Genomic DNA, 18,175 nt, shown 5'->3' with positions numbered 1-18,175 from the left:
TGTGAGAGGCTGTTTTGTAATACTTAATCTTTGTCAGACATTGGGGTAAAGCACAGTCAGTAACCTTTGTGCTCAGTGCTTACAAAATTCATATTGCTCAGGGGGAGTTTTTTAAAAAAATATTTCTTCATTTCTTTTTTTTTATCATCTGGTACCTTCACTTAAGTAGCTGATGTATAAAGCTTCCAAGTAAATGCATGCACATTTATACTGGATTCTTGGGCCAGGATGTACGAGGACATAGTTGTCCCAAACCTCTTCAATAGTTACTCTTCCTGAACAGATTTTTTGTTCTTCAAGAGCTACTGCAAGGCTCCGTTAGTCTGCGCTGATATTCGTCTGGCAGGTCCGTACGTCTCCTTTCACCACAGCTACTAGATGCTTAGCACTTCATTACCCATATTTAACAACTACGGCACCCTAAAAGCCTTTTATTTGACAACAGTGGTCTTTCTCAGCTGAGGCAGGTACCCGTGGTGAGAAAGGGGAAAAGGTCAAGAAGAAGAGAAAGGGAACAGAAAAGGAGACAATAGCGAGGGATCAGGTGAGGAGGTGGAGCTGCTGGAATAGTTACCCAGTAAACTGGCTCATACCGATGTCAGAGTAAGTTAGAAATCCTTTATGTAGCATTGTGCATTACCGCTCTATGAATATTTCAGAGATCACACAAACCCACTGCAGCTCAACAGTGCCCCCCAATGACAAAACAGACTTATGAACGTTAATGTGTTGCCAATAACTGCATGATCTGAGAACATGTTATCTATTATAACTCCAAAGAATCAACACTCTGTTTACCCGCCACTGAACAAGTTTTCTTTAATAATTTGTTTCTTTGTTAAATGCTTAATTTAAGCTGCAAAAGATACATTTGACGCAGATAAACATTGACCTGTTTATAACATTCATTAAGTAATGCTTCAGAAATTTTATCTGACCTTAGACAACATTGTATATGACACCAACAATCAAAACATTGTTTTGGTTTCCACCTCCTGTAGAACTGATTGTATTACAAAAAGCAAAAACTGATTTTTTTTAGTAAACACAAGAAAGATACAAAAAAGTGCAATATTAAGGAGACCCTTGGCAGGTGCTCTGGCAATAATCAGCAATCAATCCCTTTGGCATTTGTAAATCAGTATGTGGGAGAAATTAATTCTGGTGTTCCTTTGCAAACATTATGACTCATATTCATTTGTTCATGTCTTCCCCCTTCCCCCCTCATTTTGTTCCTTAACATATCTACATCAATTAATGCCCATCTAGTAGATGGTTTGCCATGGTTTTAAACAAAGAATGAGCAGCTGCCTCAAATAAATCTAAATGCTCATTGCCCACCATCATATTCCAGCCAGAGCCAATAATGCTAACCGTCAGTCTAAAATGTCTCAGCTCTGAGTAAACCACGCCAAATATTCTGCTGCTGGCTGCAAGGGTGAACAAAGACCCTGAAGATTTCTTGCTTTTTTGGTAAAAAGGTTTGTACATTAGCACGTTTGCTACCCTTTTTCTTCGTGTACTCATACAGCAAAGATTTCCAGTAAAGTGTTCTCATTACAATATTTCCCGGTTTCTGTTTTCAAACAAACATGAAATAATGACTCAAAGGCAGCCTGGTGTAATGCAAACCAGCTGCCACTCCAAAGCCTTTTTAACCTGCTGCCCAGATGTTAATACAGCTGTGACGTCACCTGAGAATCAAACCAGTTAGAAAGGTGACAGCGATGTATAAAATGCTCCTTTTAAACTTTTTTTTCTTTAGTTGCCTCCCTCATGCCAGCTGACCGGGCTTTTCAGGAGGGGAGAATTAAAGAGAAAAGCTCAGGAGTGTTTGAGAAAGCTCCTGCAATTTACACTTGAGGTGTATTGAAACATTAAACCATATAAAGCTATCCCAGTGGACCCCATAAGCTTGTGAAATGAGCATAATAACAACTGACATGACATGGTGAGTTGGTCCTTATCAATTGGTTGTGCTTTATGACAGATAATATTAAAATCTTGTTTCCTATGTATACTGGTCAAACGTATTCTCTAGATATCCAATAAAAGTCCCACCCATAAATAGTAATTTTTAAAATGAACAACACATTTTCCCTGAAACCATAAACTTATCTCACAGAAGAAATTAAATAAGTTACCACTTTGTAACATCGTAGGTGCTGATCTATGAAGGTTTCTGGACTCAACGGGACTGTCTGTAAAACCTCGAAGAAGCAAATTTATGATCAAGACAAAGGATCATCTTGACTTCAAGGGTGCAAATCACTGTTGGATTCTTCCATGTTTTTGTCTACTGGTGTGAAGCTGCAGGCTGCAGTGTCATCAAAAGACCCATAAGATTGCGGAGCTTGATCATCATTTTGTGGGATGCTGGCAGGTGATTTAGGGTTGAGTACTCTGGGAAGGTAAACCTGTTAATGTACAGCCAAGACAAAATGGATGAGCAGTGAAAACAAAAGAAAAGCGTGTTTCTCTATACTGATTTTTGTAAATTCTTAACTCTATGTGATGTGATTCATGCAATGCTGAAAGTGGTGGCCAAAGTATGACCTTGTGAAGACAGAAAGGAAAGATACAGCTTCGAAAAAACAAAACTGGAGTCAGCTTTGAACATAAGTGCAGAAACTACTAATAAGGCTCAAAGTTCACGACTTGAACAACCCTCGGGATCCACTGGGTAGACTTCCATTTTAGCTCTCTCGGGTCTATAATCCTCCAACTTTTTGTGTTATTTAAGTGCAGTTGCATTTTCTGTGGCAGCTGAAGCCAAAGTAATTCATCATTATGTTAGTCATTGCTTATTAATGACTAACAGGACAAATGACAAATAGGGCAAATGAATGGACATGCAGGTTGACGTAAGTTCAGGTCCCTCTTAAATATGCCTGAGCTTTAGTTATAATGTGGACATTTTAAAGAACAAATACAGTACCGAAGTGCTTTCGTCCACGCCCTCTCCTGGATCCTCGTCCTCGTCCTTGACCTGAGAGAGAACGCAAACACATTGAGCACTGATTGTGCAGGACGACATAGAAACAACAGAGTACTGATCACGCACAAGAAAATACTCACCACATAGTTGAGTGGACTGAGGTACTTGAAAAAGCCAAAGCAGGTATAGCTGAGGGAGATGATGATGGTGATACACAGGACCACCAAAGTAAACAGAGATGTGGGTGCCCAGAAACCTGAAACATTGCATGCACACACAAACACAATTTCTACGGAGCCCCTCTGATGACATGGTTCAAAAAATAAATAAATTGTGGCCACAAAATACTACTTCGTGGGCACGAAATGAGTATAATGTGCCCACGAAATACTTATTTGTGCCCACGAAATACTTATTTGTGCCCACGAAATACTATTTCGAGGGCACGAAATGCTAATTTGTGGGCACGAAACACTTGACCAATACCCGTGATCCTTCCCAGGCCCTTACAGTTGGTTGACAATAAAATCTATCCCGGCGTCCAGGTCGTACTTATGTCTGTAAAGCAACTTGGCTCTCAATATCCTGTTTAAATGTCTTTCCGTAATAATGGTTCCTTGCATTGCAGGCTTTTCAAAATGCATTTGTAGCTCATTCCCAGCCTAAAATAAAACTCAATCATACTGTCTCTGTCCATGGTGTATAGGTGTAGCCTACTCTTATGCTTATGTCTCTACGCAGCTGTCCAGGAATTGTATCAATATGATGTTCGCATCTTATCTATTTCGTTGCCACAAATGTGTAATTCGTTGCCACGTTATACCCGATTCGTGCCCACAAATTAGCATTTCGTGGGCACGAAGTAGAATTTTGTGGCCACAATTTATTTATTTTTTGGACCATGTCATCAGAGGGGCTCTGTAGATTTCAGATACAGGTATGGAAAACTTTAATTCATAGCTGACAGGGGGGAGGGGGGTGCCTTTGGGTTGAAATAACCGTTCAATACTGAAGACGTGGACTCAAGTAAGCATTAAGTGTGAATGTATAATTTATCATTAAAAACAGATGAGGCAAATCAATTTGTGTAATTTTCATTTTATCTTCGAAATAAGCTTGTCCTGTATTTTTGGCTGCATTTGGCTTATCTTGAACTACAACTACGCAGAGCTAGTCTTCTGATGCTTGAAGTAGCAGTTTTTTCCCCAAAAATAACATTTTAAAAACTCAGTAGCAATGTCTCTCTGCAGAAATCATGACTCAGTTACTCAATAAAATATCCATAAACCTTTTTGTGAGCTCAAACTACTCAAAACAACTTAAAGAAGCGAACTAGCACCGTAGTGATAAAACTGTGACTCTCACAGCAAAACAATGTAGACAGGACATCAAAGGTCAGAGGAAAAGCGTGTACATTTGACTCTGAGATAAAATGTCCCTCAAGCATTATTGGCCATGTTTAGGGTTAAACACAATGGATAATTTGTGTTGCAGAATTTTAAAAGTGGCAGTCAGTGCCGCCTCACAGCAAGGAGGTTTTGAGTCATCTATGCCTGGCTAGCTAGCACGCCAGAGTCCAAAGACATGCACATCAGATAGCATGTTTATGAGGATTAAAAATTGGCAGTTTGTATGGATATGAATTAAAATGGTATGGTATTCTACTTCTCTGTATTCTATCATCTAGTGTCTGCTGGGACAGAGTCTGCCTCTCGTGACTCTTTGATAATTTGAGAAACCCTTATGAAAAAGGATGAAAAAGGATAGATTATTTCTCACCCATTCTGAGGGCAGAAAAGAAGTAAAGCCATATTAGGCAGATGATGGGTGCGCCCAGAGCTTGATTCACAGCCTCCAGGTGAACTTGGCGGTCTAGGCGAGCAGACAGGTAAACAAAGCACAGGTTGTATCTGTCCACCAGGTACTTCAGGACCATGTAGATGAGACCTGATACAGTCAGAAAAGAGGCGATTAAAAACTGAAAAGTCAACAGACTATTAGATAATAAAGAAAAAAACAACAACAACAAACATCTAGCGGAGCAACACTTGTGTAGTTACTCACCAAAAGGCACTATTACAGGACAAATGATGCTGTAAGCCAGGATAACCGTAAATAAACAAAGAATCCAGCCGTACATGGCTCCGTATTCAAACTCATATGCCTGATTCTGTAACACGATGTTGACAAGTTATTCACCTTCTAAATACGAAGGGGAGAATCAGAAAGATATTCACAAACAATATATTCTCTAACAGTTGTAGATTTATGACAGAATGAAATTAGAGCAAAGTATAACAGTTAAAGCCACTACAAACCTCTTTGACATATTTCCTTTCAGCAGCAGAGCGAGCAATCATCAAACGAATGACGTAAAGCAGTAACCCTGGCAACCGCAACAACTCCATCGCAGAGCCCACGAGGGCTGCTGCAATTACGTAGTTGACAAAAAATGCCCCTTGGTCAGGTAAAAACACACACCTGGTGTAATCAAACCAGAGACCACCAAAAGAGAAGAACAGGGCAAAACGTTAATTTCGGTAAATAAATAGTTTGTCCAGGATCATAAGAAGCTATATTTAAAAACATTTACCCATTTTGTATGATATTACACTATTACACTGTCTAAGCATGTCAGCTTCAATCAAACCATTATAATCTCAGAAAAGCATCTAGCTGTAAATAAAACAACCAACAATCATACTTTAAATGTAAAATTTATATTCTAAATCAATGTAAAGAACACAGTACAAAATAATCTTAAAAACAGGCAAGTTATTAATATGTTAGTAAAGCTTGTATTATATAATATCAAAGAAATGATGACTTAATCTCAACTCTATTAACTTTCAAGATAGCTCACTTACTCAAATCTCACTGTCCCATCGGAGAGAAATTTTTTGTCAAATAGCCATTGGAAGAACACAGCAAGACTAAACAAAAACACAGAAAGTTAGCCAAGCTTTCTTGGCTACATGTACCGACACCATTAAACATCTCTACACTTGGGGGAATTTTTATTTTACTGAGCAAACTACATATGAACATAAAAAGGATTTATTTCATGCAAAGCATTTACACTTGGCTGTGGCGACTGAGCTTGGATAGTTTTTGTCAGCGAGTCTTATGAAATGTAGGCCAACAGTGAGTTATGGCTTCTGATACATGGAAGTGTTTGAGTTCCTCCATTTCTTGCTGTATGCGACATACTGAGAAGTAGTTTCAGTGAATAGACAATAAACCTAGTTTTTTTGTAAACTGGTGCTTATTCAAACTGGCAGTAATAAAAATTACCTGGTGAGTCCTAGCGAGGGGAGGAGGAGTACCATGAAGAGCAGAAAAAAGTACAGCTTGCGCATCATGCTCAGCTGCTCGCTGGACCTGAGACACAGATGGCAGCGGAATAAAACAAATTACCTCTGAAACCAATCAGTACACTACTGCTCTGTGTGTGTGTGTGTGTGTGTGTGTGTGTGTGTGTGTGTGTGTGTGTGTGTTTGTTTGTGTCCTTTCTACCTGCTCCAGTGTGCCTCTCCTAGTGTAGAATAGTACACTATTGTAGGAAGCAGGGCAGAGAAGGCCCACAGCAGGAACGTGGGGAAGAACTGACTGATGATGGGGCTCTAGGGCAAAAAACAAACAAAACAACCTTTAGACTTGCTGCAAACCTGTGATGGTTAACTGTGTTTGCATGTGCAAGTCTCACATTAAGAGCGTTGATGGGCTTGGTCACGTTGAACTTATCCATGGTGTTGATAATGATAGTGGGGGTCGTGAATAAGGTCAGCAGGATGAAAAGGAATAAATTTAGCGCTACATAGCGCGCGTACCATGAAAAACCCTGCACTGAGAGATTTTCCCTATGGGTTAGGAAAAACGTGAAAAACAGAAATAACAGGAGAGTTACATACAAAGAGACACTGCAAAGAAAAGGCTGGTGTGCACCGTGAATACTTCCTCATAAATGTCTCCTGTTTCTGATGTGAACAGTATACATTAAGAATACAAATGTTGTGTGCTTGCTTTCTCAAAAAAGATTAAATTACTACGCCGATAAAATGTGACAGCAAACGCGCTCTAGTGTGAACCCTCAAAGCGGCCCACATGCGCAAAAGAAGACCATTCAAACAGCAGTCGCTTTCTAAAACATCAGATATGTATCGGATTCAGTACCACATACGAAAGTGACCCAGATCAGATTTGAAAATATCGCATTTGTGCTGTTCACACGGTCATACCATGATTGGATATGGGTCGCAAAGGGTCGAAAAAAGTCAGATTTGATGCGCTTTCGCCTGCAGTGTGAACGTAGCCTATGTGCAGAGTATAAGTTTTGATGTTAGTACAGGCAGAACTTAGATGCTCAAATTGTAAAATTCTGGGCTGACACAAATAAAGGTACTTTTGACTGCTCCCTTTTTTCTAAATGTTGCCACAGTTTGGAGTGAAAGATAATAAACCAGATAACTTTGCTACATTCCACAAATACTAATGCTTACTAACAATTTTGCCAGAGTCAATGTATTTTTTTGTATTATTATTTTGTTATTGTTGCCACTTAGTCCATCTACATAGATAAATTAGTTTATGAGTAAAATTCTATGGAGTGCATGGGGAGCATACAGTGTGAAAGGTTAGTGTTTCAGATCTTACCAGTAAACATTCCTTGTATATGGTGCAAACCCGACGCGCCACTTGTTCACTTTCAGACTTTGGCTTTTGGATGACGGCTGGCGCTGCGCTCCACAACAGCTGCTCATGGTACCACACTTGACTGCATTGAAGTCTTTCAGAATTCTGCAGCAGGTAAATGATAACTTTTAGCGATTAACGTTTGCATTAGCTTTCAGAAAAATTGCCACGAGGCATTTTCCCATTAAACATCAACAGAATAAGAAATCTGATGACAACGCAATTAAGAGATCATGGTCCTCATCAGGGAAGAGGATAAACCACACAGAATATTGCTGCTTACAGAAAAACACTGACACACTTGGCATGCCAATGTTGGTTACACTGTCAAAGCATGTTGCTCTTACAAAAATAAAAATAATGGAAACAGCAGTCAGTCACCAAATGAGTTACAATGCAGTTGGACCCATTACATACAAAAGTAGCACATACTGTACAGCAAGTAATGATAGTACAGATAGTAAGAACACTTAAGTCACCGTCAGTGACAACCCCAACTGTAACACTAACCCTAGGCTATTAAAATATGTATGTAATTATGCATTTTTTGTAAATTTGTTAATTTGGAAATAATCTGACACAGGGCAGAGTTAAGGTTAGGGTTACCACTTATGACTATTTGGACCTCAAAAGGTTACACTAATACTCACAATTTGGCCATGGCCTCAGTCTGTAAGGTGACAAAAGCAATCCCTAGGGGGTAGTGTGGTGCTATTTCTGCCTCTTGTCTCACCTCTTCCAGCAGTAACCTTTCTTTAGCATGGTAATGCTCTATGGCGTCAACCTGAGAAGACACAAACACAGAAAATATTATTTTAATAGACAGTACACGTTTTCTGAATCAGTTTCATTTTCAGATTTAGCACTCTGCAGTGTAGATCTTTAATTATATTTCGAAGATTAAGCTAAAAGCTCACCAACTACTTTAAATGCTTTATGGATCTTGTTCTGCATAGCATTGAAACTGAACATTTAAACATATTCCCTTAAAAAAAAATCCTCTTTTGTCTTATCATTTTCTAATAACATTTAATTTTACGATACTGGAATACAAAGCAGCAGATAATACATTTCTGAAAGCGCTGTAACTAGATTTAAGCAAGTGTTTCCTCCATTATTTCTTCAATATTATGTGCAAACACAATGCAAACCATCTAAACTCTACTCCTACAAAGGTTGATTGTCTTGTTAAAAGTGTTAAAGCCTCACTGCAAACGACCCTGGAAACTGTGGCTTAAAAAGGAAGGCAACAAATCAAGGATATTTAACTCCCTGGTATAACTCGCAAACAAGCACCATGAAGCAAATAACTCAAAAATTAGAGAGAATATTGAGTTGTACACACTTAAAACACAACAAAACAAACAAACAAACAAACACACACAAAACCCCAACAACATTCTATGAACAAGCACTTGATGACAGTGGGTCATCAAGTGCTCTGTTGCAACCAGACAGATGGCCAATGAGTGGTTAGAGCTCTGTTGAGCCAAACATTCCTTTAACCATTAGAACTTTAAAAAAATTCATCATTAAGGATAGCAACTCGAATAACTGCTGATATTTACTGTGACTTTCTCTCCCACTGATCTGAGTTAACTTGAATAAATGCTTCCTCTAAACCATTAAGGTCCCTTTTAGCCCACATTCTTACAAGACTGCTCAAAGTAGTTTCACCATTAATTAGTGATTCATTTTTAAATATGATTCATCTATCTTTATTAAGAGATTACATACCACAGGCTTTTAGGGTGGCAGTAATTAAATCTTTACTTAAAAAGTAGTCACTTGATCCAACTGTCCTAGCTGATTATAGATTTCTAATCTTCCTTTTATCTCAGGAAATCTTAAAAGAGCAGCTGTAAAACAGATAACTGATCACTTGCAAACAAATGTTTATTTGAACAGTTTCAGTCAGGACTGAGAACTCATAACAGTACAGAAAGTCTTAGTGAAGGTCTCACATGGTCTTCTTGCATCCACTGACTGTGTATTAATTTCTGTACAGTTCCAGCGAGACTTCAGTGAAGAGTTAAACACCGTTAACTATAATATTTTACTATAGAGATTAGAACCTGCCGGAGGTATTTAAGATACTATGCTGCAGTGATTTGAATCATATCTATGTGATAGCTAGTTAATCCAAGTTGTGCAACTGTTTACATTATATGTTTCCCTTGGGTAAATGATTAAAATATTATTTAATAAAAATAGTGCATACATTTTCATTGCAATGCAGATGATACCCAGCTTTATTTCTTCATGATACAAATTAACCAGTTAAACTACTATGTCTTAAAGATATAAAGACCCAAATGTCCTCTAATTTCCTACTTTGGTACACAACTGTAATTGTGAGCTGGCGCTATATACATAATACTGAACTTAAAATGGTGCAGAACTCTGATCATCTGGCCTGGCTCACCTTCACACAGCTGACGCAGCAACATAAGTAGCCACACATACGGGGGGTGATGAACACACGTTGTCCTTTTTTCCGTAGGACATGCTCATAGTAGCACAGGTTTTTCCCAGCACGTATCCTGAGATGAAAAAAACCCCACAACAAGAACAACAAAAAGACAAACTCAAAAACCAATAAAAAAAACAAACAAAAACAAAAAAAACCACAGAAGTGATTGACACTACTTGACAACTATGTGTACATAAAAAAACCCGGTCACACTTCCTAATGCTTGAATTTGCATAAAAGTCACCAATGCTCTGCTGACTGACTGCTGCTCTGCCTACTTTCTGTGAAATTAACATCAGCACAAAATCTGTGCACCATGAGCTTCATGACCTGGGTTGCTATGGCTGAGCAGCTCTTGTAGCTGTAATGTGTAGGCGGTCCGCTACTTTTGTAAAAAGTTGAATATGCTCTACAAGATAGTGTTTGAAAACATTTTGAGGTTAGAAAAACAAATGTGAAACTGTCACACATTTGAACTTACTGATAAAGTATAAAATACACACATGATTTTCTTACCTTTCCTTATCAAGGTACATGAGCTTGGTCACATTATAAGCCAAGGTGACAGCACACACTTGACAGGAAGGGTATGCCTCTCTTTAAACAAACACAGTTGGTTACAATTACTTGTCTCCATGCTCAAGACAAAATGTGAACAAAACCAGAATTTCATTATAATCTTTATTATACAATTCTGTTTACTCACACGAAATGGGTCTTTACATCTTCTGCTGTTACTTCTTTGGGGAGGGAACACACAAACAAGGTGTTTCTGGCCTAAGAAAAGAAAATCAGAAGGGGAACTTAACACTTCTCACAGAAAAATGCAATCCAATGTAAAAGGATAGTGGGAAACTAACATCCCAGCCATGTATTATCATAAATTTACATCAAATAGCATCCAGTCTAGTCTGAGTACTCTAGTCTACTCCAGTGCTCTGACACTCACTATCTCTCTGCGCGTGCCCTTCATTCGTGACACGTGACGCTGCAGCAGCAGAGCCGTCAGGATCAGGTAGATAACTGCAAATACTGTGTGTAGCCATAACAGGTTGTTTCTACAAGAAAATACCAGAAGGACAGTTATTCAAAGTAGACAATAAAGACAAGAAAATACCATCCTACGGTATCAGGGTTTGTTCAAACGTCATAATTTATAAAGCAGTTACCCCTTTTTCAGATTTCCAATAGTTGTCTCTCCAAACTTCTGTTTGTCAATATCTGAAAGAAATAAAACCTTTTTTTTTAAATTAGCAAAAATATGAATAGACACATATCACAGAACAATGAATTTAACCTTTAAAAAAATGGCTTAAAAACATGCTTAATGGTCTGTGGGTACAAATCACTGATTATGAAGTGGACAGCTCAGCTCCTGAGTTCTTGTTGCTTGACTCACGCCTGACCTTTAATCAGTAAATTTTTTAACTTCAGCCGTTAAGCTGATTTTTTTTCTTGAAACACAAGAGTGAAGGGTATACTTTGAAACTTACTCAGAAGGCCTCCAGTCATGTTGACAGGTAGTATGACACCGATGGACAAGACGGTGAGAATCACCAGCAGGTAAATCAAATGTCGCTCGAATGACAGGTAGTGAACAGCATCCATGCCACACTTGGCTTTTATCTTTTCATCACTGCGACATAAGCATACAAATACAGAATCACACCTCACATATTCTGCCTCATTGTTGAAAGGATGACAAAGTAGGTTTTTGGAGTGAAACGATTAAAACAGGAAAAAAAAGAAAAAAGAAAAACACTCACTCTATTGTGAATAAATACCACAGCCAAGAGCAGAATCCCTGAACAAAAAGAGAGATCTGTTATTGCTCTAAAATACCCAAAGAAGACCTGCGTAAAGCCCTTTGTCACCTTTCAAAAACACGCTGAGACTAAAACCAACTTCCTACAATTGCAAGTCATGGTCACGGAATCAAAAAGGGCATAAGTGTTAGCAAAGCACATTATATTGATATCTTTGAGCAACCAACATTCCAGTGGATTAAAACTGTCTGCCTGCAATGCTATTAGGTATATGCGGTCAAATGTATTAAGTGAAGCCTGTGAACCAGTTTAGGTGAGGAACTTGAGCTCACTTCATATCCCAAACACACATCCTAATTTGATGGTTTGTTTATGTTTTAGTGGGTTTCATGCATTTTCAAAAGAAGGTAGTGTTTTAAAAAACCAAACAAAAAAAATCTGTTTTTTGATCATTACTACATCGAGTATTAACTGAAGTCAGTTTAACTTAACGATACCATTTATCTTTATCAGTACAACCACCGTTTTATGCTTTATTAATTCTCATTTTTAGTGGCATTCTTTTACATACCGTGTCATAATCTGGTTCCTCCATGTTGGACCCAGTGGATGACTTACGTCCATAGCGACGGTGTGATGAGCCAGTGAACCTGATATACAAAGTGGCTGTGTCAAAGACTAATGCAGATTCAGTTTACAATTTCAAAATCTAGATTCTGGGTAGTATGTGCACCACATGTCCTTCTGCTTAGATTATGCTCAAACTTAACTGACCCGTCATCGTCTGCGACCAAAGCTAAACGTCCGTAGTCCCAGAACTGCTTCCTGATAATCGTGAAGATGATCAGCAGAATCTGTGGATAGCAATACAACTGACCATTTATCACTATTATGTCTTAAATTGCTCTATTGGAAGAATTTACTTTTGCTTTTAAAACATTAAAAGGAAAGAATGTATTCACAAGACAAAGAACTGAGTTTTAAAGTATTTGTAATTATGTCTCCTTTTATCAGAAGCAGATCAGAAAGGGGCAGAAACAAACCACAAAGACAACGAAGTTGATTAGCAGGACAGCTGGCACTCCTCCAAATTCGAGTCCTTTTAGGACGGTGCTCTGTGTGGAGTTGAAGCAGACAGTGCCATCGCTACGGTTTGCAGGCAGGTGGGACTCTTGCTCCCACCACAGTGATTTCATTACTGGAGTGGACCAGCTGTCTCTCTGTAGAGAATAAAAGCACTGCACGATTAAAATGAGATCTCTCATAGTCACAGAAGTGGAAGACGTATTAACTCAACTACTGATGACTTGTGGGAGTACCACCATTAAGGCTTTAAACTGTGTGATCACAAACAAATCTCAAACCAATGGTCCCTGAGTGCTGACCTTTGAACAATGATTTCCCCGATTAGCAAACCTTTGAATAAGGGATGCAACATTTTCTTTGAAATTGCAACAATCAACCACCAATTACTGCTATTATTGAGAAACATGTTACAATAAAATAAATAAATAGTCATAATGTAATTAATTATTTAATTAAATTGTATTTTAACTTAATAATTAATTAAATTAATTATTTCATTATTTTTAATGACTGTATTTACTTTTTAGTAGTGGACATCAGGTCTTTTTAGATCACAAAAAAAAATGTAATTAATGTAATTCTACCGTTTTCATTTTTGTGTGGATTTCTGGCCAAACTTGAATGGTTAAATGAAGGAAACATATCTGAACACTGAAACACCAATAACTTCTCAGAGTCTAACTTAAAAAAAACAATTAAAATCCATTCTACACACCTAATAGTCACACAAAGCTGGGTTGTTAAGTCTTGTCACTCATGGCACAAACAATGATCGTGGATGAAAGGACAGAGGGCTGAGTGAGGCAGACAGGATTTTACTCAGAACTGTCAAAGTGGAGTCATACTTAGTGCTGTCAGGAGAGGAGCTGGAGGAGGGCCAGACAGTACTGCTGTACATACCATCTTTTGAGGAGCATTGGCAAACTGACAACACCTGAAGTCTATTATTGAGTAATGTGTAAGCAATGGCTCTGAGGTTGTAGGATTTGGTTTATGAACTGCCAAACAGGACACTAGGGGTGGGCGGTATAAACGGTATATAGTAGAAACCATATGAACGGTACTGCGATAGCGCATGTTAATGGTGTCATCATGGTAAATGGTAAGTGGACAGATTCTTATATAGCGTTTTTCTACTCTCCCGGAGTGCTCAAAGCGGCAACATGCCTCATTCACCCATTAGCCACCCACACAAGCACTTCTAAACACAAGTGCAAACTAAACTACATTCACACTCCAAAGAATGCATCAGTTAGTATCTTGCCCAAGGATACTTGGCATGCAGACTGGAGGAGCCAGGGATCGAACCACCAACCTTCCGATCAGTAGCTGATCTGCTCTACCACCTGAGCAACAGCCACCCACCATCAAGCCGGTCAAAAGGATTATGGTATGGTCAAAAACATTGCAGCGGCTGCAAGCAATATCATCTGCAAATTATGCTGAGCGACAGTAGGGAGAAGATGAAGCACGTTTTGGAATATTAGGAAAGCCAAAAACTGTGCTTCTTCCATTTCCCTACCATTTATTCATTAATATTTAATGATGACACAGTATATTAATGACTAACCTCAGTATTGTGGATGGATTATCTCAGTTGTTCTCCTGACTGAAGTTTGGTCCATTTACAGCATCCTGGCATGTGATTGCATTTGTCCCTAAACATCAGGAACACTCTGGTTAACTTTTATCAAATGGAAAAAGGTTAGCGTTCATCATCCAGCTTCACTGTGTTTATGTTATGCTAACATAAATGTGTCGCTAGTGATCACATAACACATCATTATATACCAGCTAGCCCAACTTAGTAACCCTAAAAAAGACACTGCTGTTTAGTTTTCTGTCTTCATTTACTTTGGAAGTGATAGCAGAGCTGTACGTTTGAATTCTTTCAGAAATATCTCAGTCAGAACATGGTATATCACTTTTAGGTGGAAACTAGTGAGCTAACTTCCAGCTAACTTCTAAATTTAATAAATTCTGTTTTCATGGATGCCTGGATGTTAAACTTAATTGTTACACTGAACATTTTATTATAGATGAAATAATTTAGACAGTTTTTAACTCTCAGTGATGCCGCAGTGTTCGTTTGACTTTGGAACCTGAAGCCAACAGAGTTTTAAACCCAGAATACTTCGCGAGCTCCTGAGTATGGTAACTGTAATGCTCCGACAATCCATCAAGCGGTGCAGCTTGTTAGCCTAACAAAGTCATTCTAAAACATTTTTTGACAGATTTTTGACACTGTCGATTTTTGAGAATATTAAAGGATTTTAAGTGCGCCTTATAGTGCGGGAAATACGGTATACAGAAGAAAAGAATATATCGCAACATATATTGTTACCGCACATGCTTCAAATTATACCATGGATTTCAGGCCATATCACCCAGCCCTACAGGACACGTATGGTTTCAGCTGATTGAGGAAGGCTTGTGGCATTCTGTTTAAGGAAGTATCCTCTTAAGAGGGACATCAAGATCATGGTTTATCCTGACGGACTTCCTAATTTTGAATCTGTCTCGACTTATTGAACTGGCTATAATTAGGACCCATTACATTCAGATACTAGGTTGCCTAAGTCAAGCTGTGAACAGAGATATGCTGAAGAATTTTTTCAATTTTAATTCTACCTTCAGAGAGGACTCTTCCCCTCTCTGGTTTGCCTAGTTTCTGTTTGATTTAGATCAGAGGACTACCTGTCTTGTTGGTTGTGGGCAGAGTTGTCCTGTTTTCATGTTTCATGCTAAAAAACAATTTCAAATCAATTTCAGTACCATTTAAAATGAATTGATAAATACAGGAGATGTACAGTTTCATGCACTTTTAACATATATATAAATATTATAAAAATCAACAGGGTAAAAGAAGAAAATCTGTACCCTGCCTTCTGCTTCCTGAAGGATGGCCACAGGTTTAAGTCCTGCCGTCCACTTTTGTTTTGGAAGTAGTAAAATTACTGTACATTTCAGAAATCCTACTAAGTCAAAGATAAGACTCTAAAATTGAGGAAACTATTTAATATTTTTTAAGCAAAAGAGTCATAATATTAGCAAGAAAGGATCACTTAGCCTCCTTTGGGGCAATAAAATGTGGAAGCTGCAAATTCTCCGTCATTTTGAAATGAAAGTTAATGTTCTCTCTTAGCCCAACCCCCACAAAAGTGGCAGCACAATTAAAAACAATTTACAAGATGTCCTCTTGACAGTGCAGCAGGACTCAAACTGCATAAATGGTGTTTGATGTAAAAGTCTTAGAATTGTCCAGCCCGAGTAAAAGGAGGATATATGCTGGAAAAGCTGAAACCAGCAAATGTTTGCTAATAATCTAGCCATTTTCTTCTGCTCATCCAAATCAAGGTTTCAGTAGTATTTAAGCCTATGCCAGCTGTCACAGATACTGGTACGGGTCTGTCACATGGGTGAGACAGACAGCAATTTATGATCAGTCATGCCAAGAGCCAGCTCAGAAGCACCAACCTAAGAGGCATGTGTTTGGACTGTGGGAGAAAGCTGTAGTACCCAGTAAGAAGGAACCTTGCTATGGAGCACTACATTAGTTGCTATTTGACTTAATGACCTAATTAGTTAATTGATTATCAGAGTTTTAAGTGAGCAATAGCAAACAAATAGGCCGTAGCGTTTCACAACTCTGCAACTTTCAGCATTTCAAAAGCAAGTTTCAAGTCTTGCGGCTCTAGATTAAATCAGAGGATATTCCAGATTAAGACACTTGAACCGTGTTGCGATAATCAGTTTTTGCTGTCTGTGCATGCATTGGCAGCTGCTAGTTATAACTCCGAGAAAAGCACTACAGAGATCTTATAACAGAAGTAAAAGTAGTAAGAGTGTAGTGTAGTAAATGCATAACTTTTGTATATCCAGCAGGGTCGTCTTTGTAGCTGTTCATATTAGATACAGTTGAATCTATCAACTGCTGTTAGGTAGGTGGTATTTTATACAATTACTTGTTCGTACTATGTGACTTTTTAGACTGCGAAACTAAGTACATGTGCGTTCCCCTCTGCTTGATTAACACTTGACAGCTTCCTGTAGTGTACTGCAGTCTGCTTTCTGAAATGCGTGCAGAAACCTGATAAGGTCTGTGGCTTTTTTTTGTCGTGTGAAGTAATACTGGTGATGTGTCATTTAGCCACTTAGCTCCATGTTAACTAACATTCATCTCTAGTGATCCACCTTCACTGAAACAGATGCGCCACGCTGAGTCACGCGGATCAAAACTGCAATATAGGCCACGAGTTAAGAACTTTACTCAACGCTAGCACAAAATAAATTTACGAGTAACAACATTCACAGTACAAAAGCGGGACAACGTTGTTTAGTCTTAATCTGACAGACATTTCTACAAGTAACACAAGGTGAAACAAGTGTCTCTGAAACAGCTGTTTGACAGTTTGACTGAACGCACACAAAGAGGCTATTGTTAAAGTAAAATGCCCAAGCTCAAAATTAAACAAACGCGTAGTGTAAACTGGTTAACCGAAGCAATGGTTACACCGAAATGAAGCAATGGTTAAAATAGTTAAAGAACGAAAGAGTTAGCTAGTGCTAATAAGGTAAACAAAACTTTGCTTACCTACTCAGTCACGAAGCTACGTCAACATCCGCTAAACAACTTGATTAACTTGTTCAGACAGGGTGTAGGCGTGGTTTCCAGATTATCCGCAAAGATTTGTGCTGAGTAGCCTTACCGGTATGTCAATGGGTTTGGTTTTTTTTTTTCGTTTTATTTTGCGTGGAACAAAACTTCAATCTACTTTAAATAACTGAAGTCTGGTAAAACTTCGCCCCTCTCCCGTCTCTGCCCTCCTTTAATGAACTGAGTATGCGCAGACGCAGCAGAAGCTTTCTTGCGCTCGGGGTCCTGTCATTCCTTCAAACTGCAGGGAAGCAAGTAGTAGACAGGAAGATCCGCTTACTGCAGACTTTCAAACCACATGCGTAAATATCTGGAGGGACTACATTTTTGAAAATATCTGAACTGGTGAAACATGACAGTAATGTGAGAAAGCAATGTCACAGAGAAAGTGAAAACACCCCCTAAAACTGGGAAGTATTTATACCACGTCTTTTAGTATTGACTAATGGTAACATTATTTTTTGAACCGTGATTCAGAAAACAGCATGCATAGGTAATGAGGTTTAAGTTGACAAAGTTTAAAGTTGTACAGAAGACACCTCTGCTGGGAGTACAAAAATGTT

The 18,175-nt window shown here is 38.6% G+C and overlaps 1 protein-coding gene across 1 annotated transcript; it reads right to left on the bottom strand.

Moving 5' to 3' along the window:
* Positions 1–720: 720 nt before the first annotated feature.
* tmem63a (transmembrane protein 63A) lies at positions 721–17,815 on the bottom strand. The gene is made up of 24 exons (XM_086263920.1): positions 17,550–17,815; positions 14,526–14,613; positions 12,913–13,089; positions 12,644–12,723; positions 12,441–12,519; positions 11,870–11,907; positions 11,597–11,739; positions 11,273–11,324; positions 11,053–11,161; positions 10,810–10,880; positions 10,620–10,700; positions 10,056–10,173; positions 8,281–8,414; positions 7,592–7,735; positions 6,645–6,798; positions 6,455–6,561; positions 6,233–6,319; positions 5,806–5,871; positions 5,257–5,419; positions 5,003–5,108; positions 4,718–4,885; positions 3,079–3,194; positions 2,939–2,989; positions 721–2,417 (listed from the first exon to the last, which is right to left on the bottom strand). The coding sequence occupies exons 3-24, from the start codon at positions 13,063–13,065 to the stop codon at positions 2,256–2,258; spliced, it is 2,382 nt and encodes a 793-aa protein (XP_086120046.1). The 5' UTR covers positions 13,066–13,089; positions 14,526–14,613; positions 17,550–17,815; the 3' UTR covers positions 721–2,255.
* Positions 17,816–18,175: the final 360 nt, after the last annotated feature.

This window comes from Aulonocara sp. 'chitande type north' Nkhata Bay, linkage group LG15 (assembly GCF_057382095.1).
Source record: "Aulonocara sp. 'chitande type north' Nkhata Bay isolate Kocher_YH1m ecotype deep benthic linkage group LG15, A_spYH_male_GT1.1, whole genome shotgun sequence".
Classification (NCBI taxonomy): domain Eukaryota; kingdom Metazoa; phylum Chordata; class Actinopteri; order Cichliformes; family Cichlidae; genus Aulonocara; species Aulonocara sp. 'chitande type north' Nkhata Bay.
Note: the sequence above shows the minus strand (reverse complement) of the source record. Positions and strands in the feature narration are given on the sequence as shown.